The sequence below is a fragment of the Idiotropiscis lumnitzeri genome, chromosome 5 (assembly GCF_059441095.1).
Source record: "Idiotropiscis lumnitzeri isolate Australia: NSW breed Sydney's pygmy pipehorse chromosome 5, RoL_Ilum_1.0, whole genome shotgun sequence".
Taxonomy (NCBI): Eukaryota; Metazoa; Chordata; class Actinopteri; order Syngnathiformes; family Syngnathidae; genus Idiotropiscis; species Idiotropiscis lumnitzeri.
The window spans coordinates 24,729,849-24,752,235 of record NC_142395.1 but is presented as its reverse complement, the minus strand read 5'-3'; the positions used below and the strand labels follow the sequence as shown (position 1 = coordinate 24,752,235).

At 39.8% G+C, this 22,387-nt stretch overlaps 1 protein-coding gene across 4 annotated transcripts in view; it reads left to right on the top strand.

Annotated features, from left to right (window-relative positions):
• smyd3 (SET and MYND domain containing 3) overlaps positions 1–22,387 on the top strand; it is a 44,793-nt gene that overhangs the window by 18,293 nt on the left and 4,113 nt on the right. For all 4 annotated transcript variants that reach the window (XM_088297307.1, XM_088297306.1, XM_088297309.1 and 1 more), the window contains exons 6-10: positions 15,062–15,129; positions 19,359–19,461; positions 19,573–19,683; positions 21,469–21,556; positions 21,669–21,843. In XM_088297307.1, the coding sequence (XP_088153433.1) occupies positions 15,062–15,129; positions 19,359–19,461; positions 19,573–19,683; positions 21,469–21,556; positions 21,669–21,843 (545 nt within the window). The remainder of the gene's footprint in view (positions 1–15,061; positions 15,130–19,358; positions 19,462–19,572; positions 19,684–21,468; positions 21,557–21,668; positions 21,844–22,387) is intronic.

Sequence of the window (22,387 nt, the reverse complement as noted above, 5' to 3'; positions counted from 1 at the left end):
ATTCTCTTGTGCAGGCGACATTTTGCCGGCTAATTCTCCGTGTTGTTGTCGTCGTATAGCTTGTGCACATCGTTGTGTAGGCGTGATTCACTCCGCGGACAGATGTGGAGTAGCTCTGCAAGTGTGACTTCATGTTGGCGTGTAGGAGTAATTTATTCTCTTCATCGTTATTTTCTTGCTGTTGAGTCGTTTAATAGAATGCAGACTCTCAAACTCGACTGCCTTTACAAAACGAGAACGTTCTCGTCAGCCTCCCCAAACGACTCGCAGAAGAAATCACATTACAGACGTGCAACTGACTTTTTAATTACTGATATTTGTTTTTGAAGGATTGCACCACAATAATTACCATGTGGTGAAAGAACCCATAAAAAGAGTTTTCTGAATGCTAGTCACTTAAAAACGCTAAATGCTAATTGGATAAATGTGAGCTTCCCTTCCATTGGAGGCCAATTAGAAACAAGAAAAAAAATTAGTATTCATAGCCCTTTCCCACTGCAAAGTCCCGCCTGTCATTATTGGCACTTTTTTTTATTTCCTCTAACTGGTGAGCTGGGGTTTGCGCCAACCCGATACCATATGGATGACCTAATCTGCTGCGGATCGCTCAATTAATCGAGCTGATGGAAATCATAAAAAAAAATTATCCCCGTAATGACAATTTTTTTTTTTTTTGGCGTGTGGCTCTGTTTTTTTTTTTGTTTTTTTTGGGGGGGGGGTGAATTGCTGCCCCTAGGCCAAGTTTAACTTTTATTTCAGTTATTTTTATTATTATTATTATTATTATTATTATTATTATTAATGTTAGTAATTTTACAATTTTTATTATTATTATTTTATTTGTATTTTTTTACACCGCTTTAGTTATTTTTCTCAAGTTACAGTTTGGCATGTTAAAATGTAACTCTCCCTGTATAGTTTTATGATTGCAACAGTATGGGCCTGGAACACGTTTGTTCAATTTAAATATATTCCAAATAGTGATTTGAACACCTTGGAAGTTGACAAGCATCACATAACAAAATGTGTTCCACGTTGGTATTGTTGTCCAATTTAAACATTTGTTTAATTGCCATTTGCATGTTCCTGCTGCAACAGGGGCGCGTTTTGGCAATGCAAGCCGCCACTACAACCAACAAGCCTGGCTCTCTCCAAATGGGACGCCGTCGTCGGACCAACAGTATTAAATCTATCTAATTAGACTTATTTCATCTCGTTTGTTTGATTAGCACAAAAAAATTAAAGCGCGTGAACAGCAAGTTTTGCTTTTATTGGACGTGTATGCCAATTTTGAGTCTGGCAGGTCGCCTGGCAACCCTCAGTGTGATGACAAAGACGTTTTGCAGCCAATTTATTACACTTTCATTTGCATGCTTTTCGATTTGCTGCTCATTGGGTTTATTCTAATGTTGGGTTACAGCCAGGCCGGCTGTCTATATGTTCTCTACGTATCGAAGGTCTAACCTACCGGCTGCTTTGTCCTTGAATCAAACTTAATGGAGCTCATTCATGGTGTTATATTGCAACGTCAAATTGTGGTTTAGAAGCTGAAAATTACTTTTTTTTTTTATCCTAACAGCTCACTTCCTCTTCTTAGTACACATTTTGTCCCATTCCCATGAGTACCGTATTTTCGCAGTCATAAGGCGCACTTAAAAGTCCCAAATCTTCCCCTAAACTAACACAGCGCCTTGTAAGGCGACTGCGCTCATTATATGGACAAAGTATCACTCGCGACCATCAACCCTTTTACTCATTGGGCTGTTCAGAGTGCATGTTAGCACACCCTGCTGGACAAAGTGTGAGTCATCTATGCTTCAAAGTGACCATGACTATACATTATGTGACTATGGTGTTTGGGTGATGGTGTGGGAGAAAGCTAGACAAAAGGGCAGCTGTCCACAATGTTGTAGTCTGTCTTATCATTTATGTTATTGCTAGCAAGAAACGTCCCAGGTTTAGACAACAGACAAAAAGCCCAAAGCACAACAGCACATCTCTCTAAACAGCCATGTGATTTGGCTGAGTCTGAGTGGCTCCCAGAAGGCATTGCTATCTCATTTTGTGTTATTTTTATTTCTTTTTGGTATATTGATGGCATGAGAGATACATGTTTTGTGTTAATCTTATTTCTGTGTGGTGACCAGTGAAGTCCCTCCCCTGACGTAGTCTTGTAGACTATTGCCATGATACCTATTATTGGTTAGAGTCATTGTTAATGATAGCGATTGTCAATGGTATCATGGCAACTGTCTTTGAAATGTGGCAATTGCGTATTGAGGCAAAGTGAATTGCCATGGGCTGAGTCAGCGCGAGCAGCCGAGCTATTGCTATGCTAAAAGCAGCTGAGCTAGCGCCTTACAAGGCGGCTTTGAGGCAGCGTGTCCTATGACTGTGAAAATACGGTACATCAGAGATGATTGTCAGGTACAAAGTTTACCATCGGCAATTTAAACATCATTTTAAAGCTAAAATTTCCACACACAGTTGAACTCAACCGATACGTCATTTTTTTCTGAATCCGAGTTTGTTTCATCTCCCATTGTCCAGACTAGTCGGCATAATCTTTCTCGCCTGACTTGTGATGTCGAGATTAAAAATGTTTGACAATTAAAATGTCCTAGATTGTGCCTACATTTTATCCCAAAGTTTACTCTTGAGACTCCTATAACAGTGTGTGCGTGCGTGGTTTTTGTGTGCAACATCTTTTCTTGCCCCTTTGTGTCGATCCCTTCTTGCAGAGCACGTTTGGTGTTGTCAGCACTTTTTCCGACCCAAAGCCAGGAGGACAAGATAGCGTAAAAGATGAATGGAGTATTGCACCGATGGAAGAAAGGGGGGGCGTATAACCTTGTCTGTGCTCGTGTTCACGGATGTTTGTTGGCCACTCAAAGAAAATACATCGTCTTCCCCTTTACCGTTTCTGTGATGAATTAAATTAAAAAAAAAAGTCTTTTTGACGAAAGTAAACTTCCCATATTTGGGGAAGATGACGAGAGGAAGGACAAACAGACTAACACCAGCGTGCCTTTGGGCCGGGATATTTAACGTGGTGTAATTACAGAAGGGAACTCTTCTAATTGACTCCTGCCGCGAAGCCCCTGAGTCTGCGGTGTGTTTGTGTGAGAAGGAGCGAGATAATCCCCCTTGAGAATAGATGCTTTAATAAACAACTGCTGCTTCAGTGAAAATCACTTTTGTGAAGCAATGTTCATGTATCCCTCTTCAGTTTTTTTTTAAGGGTCGAAATCTTGATTTCTCATTCAGTAATAGCAACATTCCTCCTTGCACTAATGTGCTGTTGCTCACTCTCATTTAAGAAGGCGTTGAAAAGCTCAACGGTCAAGCCTCCCTGCCCCCCATTCAGTGTGTTGGTGTGCATCAGCGAGTTGTGCGTATTCACATGCATGATCTGTGGTAAAAAAAAAAAAATGTCATGAGCCGTAGGCCATGGGCGAACCAATTTTGAACCTCATAATGATGATCAGACTGAGATGGACTGACCGCACGTGAGTAGCATGACAGATGGCGAGGCAGCCAGGTGCTACCATGTGTGTTGTGGACTCGTTTTTCATTGCGTGTACGTCAACACACATTTATACCTGAAGTGTTACGTCGTCGTCCTTGCGGGTCAAGGGCATCTCCTTCCTTCACAGGTGAAGGAACAGACTTTTTTTTTTTTTCCCCCAGAATTTGCTTTATGAAAAGTGACCATGTAATAGGAGGAGGGAGAATAAGGGGCTCGGGGACAATACAGTAACATTTTGAAAGAATTAAATTATTAGTATCTCTCTATAAGTGTAGCCATATACCTTATTAGGTATGCCTCTACAAATGAATGTACATAACTGTATTATTAATAATAAAATACAAATCAAAGCAGTAAATTTTGCAAAAGACAAATTTTGCCGATGTTAATAATAATAATAATAATAAGTTTTCTCTCATCAATCATGGTCATTCGTGATGATGAAAGATGATAATTCACGATCAAAAAACAAAACAAAAACAAAAACAATTGAATCTCATTAAATCATTTTTTTCTTTTTTTTTTAACCAGCCCTTTTTCCAGTGTGTGTGGGCGTTTCCCCGCACTCAACCAGTTATCTGACATCTCCCAGATTAGTTTGTGATCGTTTATTCCACATGGCAATTTTTTGCTCACCACGCCCACCCCCCAAGGTCCTCGGTTCCCTTCCTCCTCCTCCTCCTCCTCGCGCTTTCATCATGCTGCACGGAGTGCTTATTGAAGGCCTCCACCTCTCTGAAGGAATCGGCAATGAGCTGATGAAGAGTACAGCTCGAGGGAGAACAGGAGAGAAGGAGAAAGATGAGTGCAGTTAGGTTCAATTTGCTTTTGATGCTTTTGTTTTTTATTTTATTTTTTTTACCATTGGCAAAGCTCATTGGACATTACCATACACACGGAACCAAAATATAAGCGCATCACTCTCAAAGGTGTTAGACTTTTGCTATGGAAAAGGCAGCTATGACAAATTGAGCTTCATCCATGAACACCTTTATTCTCGTCTCCACCCTGATTCATGTAACAATGGAAAACAGGAGTTAAAAACTAGTGTTGTTCCGATACCATTTTTTTGGGGGATCCCGATAACGCTAACTGGCTGAGCAGTATCGGCCGATACCGATATTGTACCGATACTTTTGAAAAATCAAAATATAAGCACAATTTTTCTTGTAATTGAAAAGAATTGCATCCTCACTTGGATGTCAAATTATTCATTCACCATGCGCACAAAGGTTGTCAAATCTTCAATAAGACCACCTAACTCCATCACAACATACATGCTCTGATCACTTTATACCAATTCTGGTTTTCTTTTTCATGCACACTGGGCCATAAGATTACATTTGATTGAAATTTGAAGCATATTTGTTTAATTGTGTACATGAAAATGCAATTTTTTTTTAATCCCCCAAATATTTTACATTTCATACTAATGTGCAGCGACGTCAGAATATAAAATAAAATCATTGTCCCATAGGAAAGCTACATTTATGAAAAATATAATTTAGAGCGTTTGAAGCATGATACCAATGTCGATAGCCAGTATCGGGACCATACTGGTTGGTACTCACCGATCCGATACCAATGTTTTAAGGCAGTATCGGTACTGATACCAATACTGGTCTCAGAACAACACAATTAAAAACACTCAAAAGAAATTAATTGACGACTAATTTTTCATCAAATTTAATCCAACGCCCATCCCAAGCATGTATCTACCTCTTGTCGTTTTCCCACCCTGGTTTCTTGTAGAGGTCAGCATTAATATATTCCTTCAGGGGAACTATGAATCAATAACCCAGTAAGGACACACACACACACAAGCACGATCAAGAAAACAATTTCAATTCAATGTCAAACCACAATTAAAAGTACTTGTACATTTTCCTCATCATTTTCCCTCTTTTGTTGCCGTCGCTCGTTCCTGACTCTTGTTGCATCTCGTAAGACCAACAGTTCCTAAGGCAACTCAAAAAAAAAAAACCTCCACATGAATTACAATCCATCCGGGCAAACTGGAGCACGCTTGGATACTGTCGACACATTCATGCACACTTACCCAGCATTCCTGGTCTTGTCAGGATTAACCTGCCGGGGCAATTGTACTGCCGGTGTGTGTGAGCTCCACTGAGCAGGAAAGAAAAGGATCTTCTAGGATGAGGTCCAACTGACAACACACACACACACACACACACACACACACCAGTTGCTCCTGTGTGGGCTGTTTTCTTCATGTTTTATTGCTAGGAGCTCTGCATTGGGAGCACTACAACTTGACAGGCAGTGTCATTATGTTTACAAAGACAGGAGATAGTGAGTGAGACGTACAGTCTTTATTTTCCAGGCTGTGACTCTTGTGCCGAGACTGAAGGATTATTCTTCTAACCACGACTAGCGAAAGGTCTAAGCCTTCCCTGCCGGTGTGTGTGTATTTGTGCTCTAAAGAATCAATCCTATATGACATAATTAAAGAACAGAGCATGAGAGGACATTAGCAACTCTGTGTACTGTCATAACAGTTAATTAAGAATTAATTAACTTAGTTTTTTTAGCCGCATGTAAAAAAAAATCTTTTGTTCTGCAATAAAAATGTCATTAGGTACATGTTAAAAATTGTAATTGCAATATTCGCCACTGGTATCGCATATTTTTCCAACACCGTGCAGCCTGGGCGATAGGCCAAACGCTCGGTTGGTTGCCAGCCAATCGTAGCCCAGATTTGCCGCCCGATACGAATTGCGTCTCCCTTTTAGAAGACGTGTCGGGACTGCTATTGACATTCGACCCCATTTTACCAATCAAACAGCGGCAAGTAGTTGCATGACTGCGCATAATTCTTTACGGCTCCCCACACAGAAGCCAATCCCAGTGAGGATGGACAACGAAAAAGAACAGCCATGGCGTTTCCTCCTTATCGAGAGGGTTGCCAACATTTCTATAAAACATGAAACCGATGTCGCCTTTCGTGAGCGCAAGACAAGAGTTCAATGTTGCCAAAGTTGATTTCATTCACACCTCAGCTTGTCCTTCTTCATCCCCGTTATTGACACTCGTGACTGTAAATAGTTTATCCTTCACTTTCTTCTCCTTCCTGCCTCCCTCACTCTTTTCTGTTCAACCCAGCCTGCATCTGTTTGCTCACTCCAGCCAATCTTCTCTCTGCCCACAGGGCTCACCGTTTGTTCCTGTGACAAAAATATCATCTGATATTCATTCCACTAATTAACAGTTGTGCGTGTGTGTGTGTGCGTGTGTGTCCCTCCCAGGGTAACAATCAGTGAGAGCTTACTTCTATTTGTTGCATTTGTTCTGCGGAGTTTAATAAGCCAAGTTTGAATAGATAAATGAATTATTGAGTAACATGAATTTTGAATGGGATAGCACCACCATACAACCAATAGTGCCATTGCGGATTGATAAATAATGCACGGTTGCGTATTTACTTAGTTGCACAATAGTCACTGCTTGTGAAATAAAATGGGGAAAACACATTTTTTGGTACCTTGAAGACATTCAATCGTTTTGTGCTATTTCTCAGGATAAACTAAATGTCACAGTTGTCATTGCTTTCGTGTCACGTTCAGTGTTTCGCATTGTGAGAAACGTGTTTTATGCTTATAGTTGTGCACTCAAAGAGATGGATGGGAGTCATTTTCGTTGTGTTTTGTCTTACACGTTGTTTCTACTGCTCAGCCCCCCCCCCCCCCCAAGCAAGCATCCTTATTACGAAAAGATAAGTACTGTATTTTACGGAATATAAGCCGGTACTTTTGTCCTAGATTTTGAACCATGCGGCTAATACAACGGTGCAGCTTTTCTGTGGATTTTTCTTTCACCAGTAGAGGGCGCTCGAGAGTACAGAAAATATGCTCAATGAATCTAAATAAATAAATAAATGAAAACAAAATTCCCTCTCGGGTCTGTTTTGTTTTAATTAGTAAAGTTGTTCAAATCTGTTTATGTACCTTCATGTGCATTCACAGTACAAAATTGTTCTGTGTATGCGCTAATGTTTTTTCAACATAAATAAACTGCAGCTTCTAGCCTGGCGCGGCTTGTATGTAATTTTTTTATTTTTTTTTAAGATGCGGTACTATTTTAAACCGCTGTGTTTATGAGCTTTAAAGGGAATTGACGTGTTTACAAAAGGCGCCACTTCGTATTTCCACAGCCAGTACGATAATCGCCACACGACATTCCGTTAAACTCACAAATTTTGAAACATACTGCCTGAGGGAAGCTAATATGAATAAAAGTACTATTTTCGCAAGGTCCAATTTGATGTGAATGATTTGTTTCTACACTTTGTTAGGATTTAAGTATGCTGAGCATCATTTAATCTTATAAGACTTCCGTTAACGTTATTTGTATTCAGACAAGTCGTTCCGAAGCTAATTCTGCGACTGCACGTCTCCGCACTAATGACAGCGGTTCAATTGGGAATTTCTCTTGTGTGAAGGACGCTCTCAAGTTGGTGAAAGTCAGTTTAGGAGTTCACAAGAGACCAATTCCAAACGACCGTTGCACTATGTCTGAACATTTTTGACACTAGGGATTGAAAATATTAGCCATGTTATGGAAATTTCTTTATTTTTTTTCTTATATTTAAAACGTGGTAGCATGACGGCAAAGGTGGCCAGTGCTTTCCATTACTTAACAGATTAATGCAGAAACACGATTCACGGTGGGAAATTCCTTGTCAGGATTTCCTCAAGGATAGAAAAATCCTCCAAATGCCATTGCCTTGGTGAATTTAATGAACATCTTTCTCTATTTTTAAGTTAAGTGCAGTGTGAATTGGATGCATTGATTCTGTCGTAAATAAAGGTCCAAAAAAAAAAAAAAAAAGTGAAGCCGTTGCAGATGGTGGGCAAAATCCACTGCTTGCAAAATATCAGTGCTGAAAAGGCCAGAGGAGAATGACCGTCTCACTTAATTCATTACCCCCCCGCCCCCATTTGACAGCTTTCTAATGAGTTTTTGGTCTCAGTCGCTAGTTTTCATGTCTTTCTCATGCAGCGCCGTGGTTCCTTTTAATGTCCAGTGGCTCATTTCAAAGCAAGCAGATTATAGATAAATGAGGGTTTGCCGACCTTTTGATTGACAGGAAGCTGCCGTGGCAAATTGCATCCATCAGAGGTTGTCCTATCGTAGGCTGCCGTCACATTGCGCACGTCCATTTGAAGTCTCAAGGATACAGTCAGACAGAGAATAAAGATAACGGCATTAGTTGTGTAATGACTATTGTATAAACACTATCAGTGTCATAAAAGCACAATTATGGTCATGCAAGTCACACACACACACACACCCACACCCACACACTTAGTATACACTTAGATGAATGAAGGAAGCGTTTGACCTGCAACCTAATGGTCACCCTGGAGTGGGACATCCATCGATTAGGGTGGGTGGTGTCTGAATCATGATTTAGCAGGTTTATATCTTTTTAAATGGCCTTGATCAATGCTGGAAAAATCGGCAATCGTTTTATTGTGGAGACGTGTGATAGCAAAGGCGAGCGTGGATGTAGCTCGGCTTCCCATAGGTCACGTCACGGTGCGCTTCTTTCGACCACAAACTCGTTGAGGTTGATCTCTACGGTGTGGTGATTCACTCGCCGGACCGAACCTGGGGAGGATGGGTTCAATTCCCGCTCGATGACGATGTGAATGAGTGGAAATGGTTGTCGGTCTTTATATGTGGATTGCCTCTCAATTGACTGGGGACCAATGGAGGTCGTAGTCTGCCTTACGGTCAAAGGTCATTGGTTCCAGCTTCTCTCTATGCAATACAATACAACTTTATTTATACAGCGCATTTAACAAAGCGCTTTCCATATGGTGGAATATAAAATAAAATTCTACCTTGGTTGCTGCCGAATAGTGTGCTTGATTTTGCCTTGGTTCCTTTGAAGCATGGTTAATCAACAATCATCAGTATTCTTTTCAAATCAGTCAATCCATTATTCTGCTCAACTTTCTAAAATAATCAGATTTACAAAAAATAGTATGTGTATAGTTTTGAATAGCAAGTCTTTGAGTCATATATTTATCTGACAAAAACACAAAATAACAATAGCAATAAAAAAAAATAATAAAATGGGAAAAAAAAGTCATTCTATGGTGCAAGTGATACGAGTTAGTATTAAGGGTGTTCCAATCCCATATTTGTCTCATTTATTGGTCCGATATCATCCCAAAAGAACTCACATTGTTGTTTAAGTATTAATTATATAAAATGCATTGAAATAACGTGAATAATAAGGGAAGGAAAAGGAGAATAATGATTAAAAAGCTGAATATTTTTAACTTCCTCAAACATGCCTTGAGGGAATCTTTGGATTTTCAGCTATATCCTGAAAAACTCTCTTCCAGGTTTCAACCTCCTTAATAAATTATCCTTATTGGAAGCGGGAAAAGGGAATAGTGTTTGTACTTCATATATCAGCCGCAATTCAATCACAGCGACGCCGGGCATGTTCTTGTAGCGATGCGATTATATTGGTGCTCACTCCGGGTGATGGCTGCATGTTGAAGATGTGAGAGACTGAGTGCCGCTTTCAGATTTAATGAAAGAGCTTTTCATTCATACAACACGGCGGTAGTCATGCAGAACAATAAGATTACCTCAAACACGACACCGCTCTCAAAACAATAACATCTTTACATTCGCTTCAGTCATACCTCATACCTCTCTCATTTGTATCTTTCCCCAGATAGGCCAAGGCTTTGCTCACATACTTTGTTTTTCACAGACATATTTTTCACAACTCCAGTGGAAAAGTATCCCCATGCCAACACTGCTTTAATATAGAATATTTAAAATATAATTTCAGACACAATTGCATTATTTTATATATATATATATTTTTTTTTTAATGTTTTTTTTTTTAATTTTTTTATTTAATGTTTTATTTTTTGCAAGATAACAGTAAAACGCTTTTTTTTTTAAATTGACAAAAGGCCTAGCTTGCATTCAATAATGACTTTTCCAAATTCCTGCTTCTACTGTATGAACCTTTGTTCAATTTTTCAATCTGGTTTCCGATCTTAGTGTTGCATTTTTTTTCCCCAAGTCATTTGAGCACAATGCAGTTAAAATTCAGAACCACTCTATTCAGTCTCTTTTTGTGCCACCATTTTTTGTTATTTGGGTGTGACGGTAAGGTGCATTTGCAGAATACATCCAGCATCTCACCCGGCCTTGATAATGACAGTCATCATGTGACCTTTAGGAGGATGGTCGGATTATGTGGGATCATGTTAACACAATTAAAAACACGGTCGGCAGAAAGGATTTCACGCATCTATAGTATGTTGTGCATTAACCTAAAGCATACATATACGAGACGTGACTGTGAATGGGTAGGAGCGATGTGCCGCTTGTTGCCGTATACGTGTTTGCGTGTGTGTGCGCGCGTTCATCCATTTGTAATGTGCCAAGTTGACAAAACATGACATGCTTTTCTTTTCCTGTTTATTCTTTGATATGATTCAGTATCAACATTGAAATGAGTCATTAGAGAGCAAGACGGGGCAATCTTGGGTTCTGTCACATTTGCCCCAGGCCAAGTGATGTTGAGTAATATCTTTCTTCATGCGTGCAGTTTGCTTATGTCTTTGCGTATTTGCTCGGAAATAGGAGGGGAGAGTTTAATGTTTGTATGTTTGTGTCTTCTCGCGTTACTGCATTGCTGTAACAAACTTCAATGTGAACTACATTTTCATCACTCACTTGATACATCTGTGAGTGCTAAAACCATCGAACCACTGCTTATAGTAAATGATGAAACAAACAAAACTACTTTGGTAACAAGTGACGGCATGCGCGAGCGAGCGTCTTGTTGCTTTGAATTTGAGTCCCTTGTTGAAGATGGTGCTTCTTTTCGAAGAAGATTTGCCCAAGAAAAAAATTGTTGCTTGCTGAACGAAGGCTTGGTACATGCACATAGATCAGGTGTGGGCAAGCTACGGCCCGGGGGCCACATGTGGCCCGTTAAACGTTTTAATCCGGCCCTCCAAACTTGAAAAAAATTTAATGAATACACCTTGTTAGTGTTTTATTTTCTAAATACTGTGGTTTTTCAAAGACATCTATATTGTTGTAATGCTTTTGTTCACTTTCATTTCAAATTAAATGTATTTTTTTTTTCTCAGATGAGGTGAGTTTACCAAAACACACCATCCATCCGCTCCTGGTCCGGCCCCTCTGTCAAATATTGGAACCCATTGTGGCCCGCCAATCAAAAAGTTTGCCCACCCCTGACATAGATTTATTAGATTTTTTTTTTTTTTTTAAATTCTTGAACCGCAGACCCCACTCGTAAAGACAAAATAAAATCACGCATGTATGACAGCAGTATTATAATGCTCTCTGTAGTGATTTAATATTTTTTTTGTGATGCGATCTACGACAAATTGGCACACCCCCTTTTGGGCTTTTTTTTTTTTTGTTGTTGTTTTTTTTTCGGTTTCAGCCTCTACGTCACAGCAGGGAGGCAAGTGAGGTGATTGTCACTTCTGTTGTCTAAAACGGCGACCATCGCCACCAAAATGTAAATGCACATTACTACTCTTGTCCATTTCAACCTGTTTAAGTATGAAAAGCGTTCTGCACAAGAGTTTGGATTTGTGTGGACCCTTCCTTACTTCAAGTGAGATACACAAAAGTCTCACAAGTTTAAATATACAGCCAACGTGATAACAGCACTTTAATTGTCCTGAAGACGTTACAGTGATGTTCTCAAAAAGAACTACAGCTATTTTAAGAAATCAAAGCAGAATTGAAAGTTATTTATAGAGACAGGAAAACGAATACTTTGAATGTGCTTATTTTGGAACTGTGGCCCCATTAGAGTGACAGGAAGTCAACTGATAGCGGAGACGGAACAAGACATTAAAGATAATTAAAATTAAAAAAAAAAAAATGCTTTGTTGTGGCTTATGAAGGCAAGCAACGGCAAACAAGGAGGATGACTGAATGGTGATTCGTTTCCTTGTTTATGGGAATGTTTGTCTGTCTTTGGAGAAAAGAGAAAGCAATGATTAAATCATAAATACTTTATCAGAGCATTATTAGAGCACTCACACACACACACACACACACACACACACAAGTTCTGATTGTATCTAATGGCCTTTGTAGTGTTTGTCAGATTGACAGGAAGTAGGTCTGCTTCCCAATTCCTGTCCCATTAAAGACATAAAACATCCATTCGCGAGTTCTTTGAACTGACATGACAGAAGCGAGCACAGCGGCTCCGATGTGAGACGACTCTCATATCGCTTCTCACCACCCCAGCCCACATCCAGCTACTGAGAAGTGTGACACCCCTATACGGCTCTTAAAACATCCACAACATGATTTTTCATCCTCTCATTCTATACTTTTGCACAATGCATCGGATTGGAGAAAGCTGGCTAAACCACCCGTGAGTTTGTTCAGAAGAAGAGAACGTGTTTATCGTATTTTTCCCGAACTCATTGCGTAGAAATGGCTTGTTTTATTTTTCCTAACTAACAATTGCTAATATTGCCTTAGGACGGTTTCAACTTGTTAAAGGACAAATTCATATAACGCAACTTCTGGTGCTCTTTTTACCTCGGTTTATAAAGAAGTATTTAAGTTTCTTGTTTACTTTCAAACTCGGCTTGTAGTTAGCGAATCATGCATGCGTGCTGTGATCGCGACATAGTACAGAGCTCAGTTCAATAATTGTTGCATGATGATGAACATATATCTTTAATTAGAAGTTATTAGTAAACTATAAAAACAATGACCAGCGTAACCTTCAACATCGAGTGACTTCAAACATGGCCTGCGCGATATGCCGTTTAAACATTGCAATTGCGATGTGCGCATGCGCAATGGTCACATCGTAGGTCGTGCAATGTTTTTTTTATTTTATTTAATTTTTTTAGAACACGGAAACTTTTGGTTTGTTTCATAAAAGCAGCACGCTACACTGTGCTCTAGAGAGACACCCACCCACATTTTTCTAGTTTCAATATCGCAATGTACATCGCAACCTCCCCAAAAATCGCAATGTCAGTTTTTCCCCAATATCGTGCAGCCCTACTACATACGTGCTTTTAATTCGATTTCCTTTACTTGATGCAACTGCGGGTGTATATTGTTCTTCTCTTCTCGCGTTTGCTGTTTGTTAACACCCACAGAAAGCCACAAAATTCCCCAGTGGCTCACTGACCTGAGGTTTTGTGAGAGTTTAATTTCTGAATTCTGGGCCCTCTGTAGAGCTTGACTGCCATGATGCGCCACCGTCGTACAATTCAAGCTCCCAGTAACTGCAACAATGTCATTACTGCTTTGAAAACTGTTGACTGTGACCCGTTTTCAGAACCTGCTGATTGAAGTCAAAAATGTGTCAAACGCATAAGCAAATATGGCATTTTGTGTTTTCTTCCCCCTCGGTGCGTGACATTTTCAAGGCAGAAATGCCCCCCCACCCCCGTATATTTCACTCCACAGGCTGCTCACCACACCCTTCAATCAGTGACTCCTACGTCCTTGTTCCTCTATCTCAAATCCTTCATCTCTTCACCGAATATAAAAAGCACCTACGTGCGGCGAACACGACGACAGCTAGGCGATGGATTGAGTTGATATGGGCACTGAGATTTAACGCACCATTTGGAAGAAAACCCCCTCAGGACTCGATGCCTGATTGTGAAGGGACTCCGTAATGCTGTCTTTTGTCCACAGCAGCTCAAATTCTATCGGGCGCACTAATGCACAGTGAAAACCTGCTGCTACGAAGGTGCACTTTATTGTTTTCTTGGGGATTCTTTTATTTCATTGTGAATTTTTTTTTTTTTTTTAATTTATTGAGTTAAGATGGATGGAAAGGAGCCTCCCAGTTGCCTCATGGAGGATCTTCTCTGTTGATGTCAATTTTTAGAAACTCACACTTGGAGGCTTGCAAATGTTTTTATTAATAATGAGGTTATATATGTGCATGTACTATATAAATCGATATCAGCTGTGAAAAATGGTTGCTAGCCTGGATTTAAGAAAAAAAAATGCCAATAGCCAATGGAAATAGATTTAGAAATGCACAAGCTAATCAAAATGGCCATGCTCAGCTCTGATTGGCTGTCAGAGAGGTTTGCTTGGAAGCAAAGAAAAATAAATATACAGTTTGTATACTGCGTACTATTTTAAATATTTAAATATTGCTGTTCGAGAAGCTGCGGCGCATTTTCCGAACCCTATGTGTTCAAAATTAACTCATTGATGATATTTACAATATTTTCTCGCACTGATTTCCTTGAAATTGAACAAATGCCAAATTAGTCTTCAGAGTTCTTTATCTACATTTTGCAACATTTTGCCAGATGTAAAATTTACTCCACTTGCCAAGTCACATCCGATAAACTATTTGGAGGTGCCAAAGTCTGTATGAAAATCATCAAAACACACGATGAAAGGTATTTTTTTTTTTGTCGCCTGAAGCGATTTTACTCATTTCTTCCATTTATCTTCTCTTTTCACCCTGTTTTTGTCCTTCAGGTGACGTGTAATTGTTTCACCATAAGTGACGGCGAGCTTCAAGAGATTGGAGTTGGGCTGTATCCCAGGTAATACACACACACACACACGCGCGCACACACACGTGCGCGCGTGTAGAATGCATAACAAAATAGCTTCAGCTCCAATATAACTCCTAATTTTCATCGCGCTCACTTTCAAATCACGCACCATCAATTAGCATCACATTTAAATGCAACCTTAAAGTTGGCAGCCAAATCCCGGCAACCAAGACAACCCCGCATTTCCTTTACCCACTTGCTTGCGGGGGCACCCGTTCAACTCGCTGTTTTCTTGACAGGCCTTTGAAGTACACAGAAGTGCGGATATGTTGGGTTTTTTTTCTTCCTCTTTTGTTTTGAGGAGAAAAGTTGAAAACTCATACTTGACAGATTGTCTGGAAGGGGAGGACACATGGAGATCTACTGTCGGTTTGTCTCCAACTGCTTTGACTCAACACGCACCGAGGCGCGGCATACTGTAATCCCGGTATCAAGACTAGGATGAATAAATTGGGAATTGGCCCTCTGTTGCAGGTTGTCAGCGGTGCCTCACACACACCGCAGGTATCCCCGCCAGTTTATCAGGCCAGTGTTGAGATGTCAGATGGTCACAGTAGCTTTATCACAGCTCAGCCAAACCGCGTGTGTCGGTGTGTTTGTGTGTGTGTTGTCCATTAAAGACGGGCCTGTTCTCAGGATGGTCCCCTGCCTATTCATATTTTGTGTTGCCTAGCAACCATGGTTTCACCAAGGAAAGGAGGATTACATGGATGCGGCTCTGTTCCTTTTTCCTTTTCCTCCAGTTCCCCCTAAAACTCCTCTTTAAATGTTTTTTTCCCCTACTCATTTAAAATGGGAGTTTCTGTCACATTGACTGTTTGAATTCTGATTTCCTTTTTTTTTGGGAATGGTATGTCTAAATTCAGTTTGAACAAGTGATATTAATGAGCAACAATTGCTTTGTCCAAGCGAGCAGTTTTTTTTTTATTTGAACTAAAATCCTGAAAGGCATACACATGAAAAGTCTGGATGCGCAATGTTTCATATTTTGGAAAACTTTGCTTTCTGACAAACTGCAGCCCACTTGGGGTTGTTGTCAGCTCTACGCTAAGTGACAGACACAGCGGTACAGCATCCCTCATTGACGCTGTCACATTTCAGTACAGTGTGTGACTCGGGAAGTCCTTCTCAATTATTTTCTCTTACGCCCCCCCGACGCACCACTACTGTAAAAAATTGTCATTTGTCTATAACATTGTCATAAGCACACATCCGCATTAATACTATACCCCTATTAAAGAAAAAAAAAGGAAAATATGTATATATATATATATATATATATATATATAATGTAATATAAATCTACTGAATAACTATCAACATTGTTTACAATCCCTGCGCTGACTTACAATGAGATCACCACTGCCCCCTACAGTGGAGGATGAGGAATTACACTTTATTTCAATCCAGCACAAAAAAAAAAAACATAAAAAAATTATGTTCCCAGGGGTGAAATGACATGACCCCCGCCTTCCACCCCATACTTCACACCACTCCCATATCCCCGCCCACCCCACTACTTGAGACGAGGAGAAACGTTGGATTCTGTTGTGCCAATTGTGTGAGGTCTCTGCACCAAAAAGGCTTTTCCTTCAACACAATGGGGTGGGGATGTGAATTTCAAGTGTTCACATCCCGCATCTGTTAGGGCTCTGATAGTACCTCAGAAGGCGGACTTTTGAGATTCTAAAACATAACTACACCCCTCCTGTCAACTGCATTCAGAGTCCGCACGTAATTGTAACAGTGACCAAGGAAAAAGGTGCTCAAATGCCGTCCTTAAAAGACAGTGTGAAAGGGTCTGAAGACACATTCCTGCTCTGGCCCAGAAAGTAAAGTTAGAGCTCACTATTCTTTATTATACTAGAACTTATTGCGTCATTCTCTGAGCCAGATAACAACACGCAAACTAATTAAGTCCATCCAATGCATCACTCCAGGAACCGCTCATAATTCCGCCACCCTGCAATAAAAAAAATTAATAAATAAAAAATGGTACATCTTACGTCATCCTTGAGACTGACCTGCTATTAAATGGGCAGACCATGTTAAATTGTTACAGACATGTTTAAATACTGCCCAAATTTAACCTTTGGTGTCTTTAACCTTAAAATATCAGGCAAAAGCGCTGATAACAAAAAATAAATAAATAAATAAAATAGTAAGAAAATATCTCTGGAAGCTTTGGTAATGTTTAGCTCTGTGTCCAGCATGTGAAGCAACAGTTAGTTTCGGTGAGTGCCAGCAGACATTGTTAACGTTTGTTGCCGTTTAGTTCATTAATCTAATTAGTATGCTAATGAGCTGCCTCTCAATCAGATAAAAGCATTATTTGGAGGCCTTGAGTCTTAGTTGCTATTCAACCTGATCCGTCGGTATTGTCGGTTGAAGAACAAAGCCAGGGGGTTGCGGTTGACTTTACAAAGGCACACGCGTTCACGCTCGCGCTCACACACGCGCACGCAGTAAATATAATAATCAGAGCAGTAAGCGAGGGATCATAAAACGCAGACAAAGGTCTTCCATTTTTTTTTTTTTTTCTTCATTGCCATGCTCGTTACAAGATGAAATGCCATTTCATGAGTGCACGTAGCTCTTAAAATGTCGGTGAGGGTGTTTTTTTTTGTTTTTTTTGGTTGTTTTTTTTTGGTTTTTTTTCAATCTATACTTTCTTCAATAAAAGAGCCCGGGCTGTTGGAATTGTTGTTACATCCCAGCAATGAATCCGACCTTTTCATCTGTTATTTGCGCATTACTACCTTACAGTACCGGTCATAAATGAGCGTTGTTGTAAGTGAAAAGGCAGAATTTTTGGTCCCATGACATCATTTACTGCCATTGACGGCTAAAGACGTCAAAGATCTATGTTTTTTTTTTTTTTTTTTTTTTTTTTTTTACTTGGCTTGTAGTGAATGAGTTAAATGCTTATTAAGTAGCGGCTGGGTGTAATTTAAGAGAAAATGAAGATCATCATTTCATTGAGAAGTTGCTACCTCACATGCGGCAAGGTTTTAGCTTTCTGTTTTTTTATATTATTTTATTGAATATTGAGGATTTTTATCTGTAAAATATATGCGTAATATTTATTCTACTCATCCCTTTAATAATTCAAATAATCAACATTTACTGACAGCATTAAAAAAAAAACAGCGTAAAAAAACTCCTCAGGCAGTCAATCAAGTGTGTTTTTATGTTGACATTGTTTTGAAACGTGAATATGCATGTGGGAAATAAGCTTTTGTTTTGACAGAAATGGAGTAGATGTCTCTTGGCTTGGTTGTGTGTGCTTGGAGTGAGCTCTGACAGACAGACCGAAAAATAAAGAGTGACATTTGTTATGTTGGAAGCTTCTTGTCCCAAATGTGTATTTGTGTGCATTCCATCAACTTGTTCATTGACTTTATGGATCATTTGAGCCTTCACACTTGTGCTATCAATCAGAATCATGGAGCGAGAAGTGAACACACCCAACACATTAAGGCCTGAAAATACAATTTATAATTTTTTTTTTTTTTAATAGAAACAATTAAAACGTGTCCATCTTTACCTTGATTAACATCGTCTAAAAGAGCTGTTGGTTCCAGTTTTCTCCAGCATGGTGAATTTAGTGCTATTGTGGCCGCACGCAGGGTAAAATGGCTAATAAAACAAGAGCAGCTTGTCACACAAGTGGAAATGGATAGCCTACATTAAAGCTCAGTCCATTTTTATTGAGACTGGCCCTTGTATTGGACATTTATACAGCCAATAAATGGACTTCACTTTACACACACCACACTGCTACAGTCACAACTACTTACAGTTAGCCTGTGCCACCAGCCGCTCCTGTTCATGCTTTGTACTGAGTGATTCCTGCTAAAAAAAATAAAATAATAAAAATTAGAAAAAAAAAAAAAGTACACTGGAAAACCCCAAAAAACACATTTCGAATCATTTTATTTTTACACTGAAGCTGCGCAGATTTTTATCTTATGATCAAAGCTGATTTTCGACACAGTGAAGTGAACATTTTGTTGGACTGTGACAGGAAATTGTGCAAAAAAATCAATCTAACCCAATTCTGATTATTCATCATGACCTGACTAAACTTTCTCAGCTACCTTCTATATCCACTCGTGATCTCCCGCCTTGCCTCTCAAGCCATCTCTCCTCTCTTTTTCCTCCCCACTCCCACCCCCCGTGGCCCTTCCCGCTCACCCGCCATTATGTCACCTCAGTTTATCGCTGCTGAACCATGACTGCAGGCCAAATTGTGTGATGGTGTTTGAAGGAACCAAGCTACACCTGAGAGCTCTTCGGGATATCAAATCTGGAGAGGAGGTACTGTATGTGCACAAAACACAAAATCACCTTGCACACTCCGTACAGTCTCCGTGGAAAATCTGTATGAACTTGAATCAAATGGAGTTTTTTTTTTTCTCCCGTGTTTAGCTAACAATTAGCTACATAGAGACGCTGTCATTGACGGAAGAACGTCAGAAAGAGCTGGAGGAGCAGTACCATTTTACATGTTGCTGCCAGAAATGTGACTCCCGAGACACAGTAAGACGTCAAAAAACATCCATCCATCCATTATCTGTACCGCTGCTGGCGCCTATCCCAGCTGTCTTCGGGTAGTCGGTGGGGGACACCCTGAACTGGTTGCCAGCCAATCGCAGGGCAGACAAAAACAACATCCACGCTCACACTCACACCTAGGGGCAATTTAGAGTGTCCTATCAACCTGCCATGCATGTTTTTGGAATGCGGGAGGTAATCGGAGTACCCGGAGAAAACCCACGCATTCACGGGGAGAACATGCAAACGGCACACAGGAAGGCCGGAGCCGGAATTGAACCCATGACCTTTGCACTGTGAGGCCATCGATCTGCACTTTCCATATGGTGTTATATAAATTATCGAGAAATTAAAACACAAATTAAAATACATAAACACATTTACAATAGGTACCAGAAGAACAGCAACAGTCTCATGTTGAGTCGAAAACTAAAGAATAAAAATGTCTTCAAAGGTTTTTTTTTTTTTTTTAACGAAGGTATGTTGGTGGCTACACCATAAATTGAATGAAATTAAATAGTTTTTCCACCCTTTTTACTCACAACGGCTAAACATAATTTTTTTCAGTATAAAATAGTCCATCGTCTTGTATAAGAATTATTTTAGGCCATTTTGCCAAGCCAAGAAATGGGCAAATATCAACACCACATTTTTGCATGTTTTTTTTTTTGACACATTCAAGATCCTTTTCCACCCTCCACCATCTAAAATGCCTCTGGTAGCCCCAAATAAAATTCTGATGTTCCAGGGTGGTTTTTTTTTTGTGGTTTTGTTCCCCCATTGACTGCATGATATTCCCTCTTTGACTGACGGCCAAACCATCTTGGATGTTTTTGTTGTAGAAAAAAAAAAAACACACCTTTGCTATTTTTCTCGTATCCGAGTGTATCAGAGCAGAAACACCCTTTCATTTTATGTTGTCTCCTGTTTGCTTCCCCTCTGTCACTCTTTACTCGCCACGGTCACTCGCCATCTGCCCCCTCTTCTGACTGACTGCATCTTGGGGGGAGAATTCCTTCACCTGCCGTTTTCTTTTTCATCTTATCTTGATCTGCTCCAACCTTTTATTACAGTCTCGCCAAGTGCGAGTTTTCTCTGTCAATCATACCATGACTTGGATTTTTATTTATTTTTTTGCCCCTTGCGCTATTATCTCTTGTACTGTCATGCAACATGCATGCACTTTAAAGTATCTTTCATATGTGCATTCGCAGACTTCATTTAATCCGCCTTTGTTCTGCCCGCAACGGTCCGTGACGGCTTTTTTGTCGTACCCCCGCTCTCTTTAATCTTGTGATGATGATGGCAGACTGCTGGGTTGTGACCCGAAGTTGACATCAAAAACTTGTGTTTTTATACTCTAGGTGCTTTTTGTGTGAGTCTTTGAGTGTGCATTAAATACTGTAAGCCAGAGTGCTTGTAAAATAGATTTTTGCCGTTTTATGATATCGGTGCGGGCTTTCAAGGTTGCAGACGAGTGAAAGCAACCTTTGACGCCCTTGAAGCGCCACCATTGTGCTATAGTTTTTGCTGAGAGGGAAATATTGGGTTGGCATTGGGACGTTTGCTGTAGGTATTTTTTTTTATGCGTTGAGGATTCATTCGAGTTTTTGGAAGTTCATGGCTAATTATGGATCAGCGGATTTATATTTCTTTATTTTTGTTTTCTACCAATTTTTTAGACAGAATCGTTTGTCACAATTTACATATTCCTTTAAAAAAAATGAAAAGAAATCAAGAATAATTGAGTGTCTTGGCTGATTTTGACAGGACAGACTTATGCAGTCAGGTGAACAGGCAAAATGGCAGAAGTTGATGGAGACGTTACCCAAATTCCAAGAACTGAAGGCAGCCTCAGGTGCAAGATATTGATTGATTGACAATCAGTTTCGGATAAATTCGCTTTCTTCTGATTCCATGCATTTTCCACGCAATCCAGAGAATATTAATTTTGTCCTTTCACTCCTCAGATTGGCAAACTCTGCGAGAGAGATGTACACGTCTGTTATCAACTGAGGGTGCTGATGTGCCTGACGAAAATTTGTACAAGCTGCGATTGACCAATCTGGCTCTGGATTCTGCCGTTCACCTCGGCTATTGGGAGGAAGCTGCAAGTCACGGGGAGAGGACACTTCCAATTTACCGGTGACTCATGAAATTTTACTTTCAAACAAAAAACGAAATACAAGTCGCACCAGTCTATAAGCCGCAGTTTTCTATGTTGAAAAATTAGTTGTTTACTGCATGTACAGATTTTGTGCTGTGACTGCACATCAAGTTACTTAAACAGATTGTTAAAAAAGTGCCTTTTAACACGGCAACAACTTTGCTAATTAAAACAGAAGAGACCCAAGAGAAAAAAAAAAATCGAGATTTATTTAGCGTAATTTCTGAACTATAGAGCGCCCCCTACTGGTGAAGGAAAAACCCACAGAAAAGCCCCACCGTTGTATTAGCCGCATGGTTCGAAATCTAGGAAAAAAGGTAGCGCCTTATAGTCTGAAAAATACGGCAATTAATTCAGTCGATGTTTTCCTTCAGCATAGATTTCAATTTTTATCCATAAAAGTCAAACACCACACAGTTAGTCTTTATCAAAACTTTATTTCAATAAGAAATGTTGAAATGACAATGTCATGCCATTTTAAAACTTACTGTAACAATTACTTTTCTACGAAACTAAAATAGT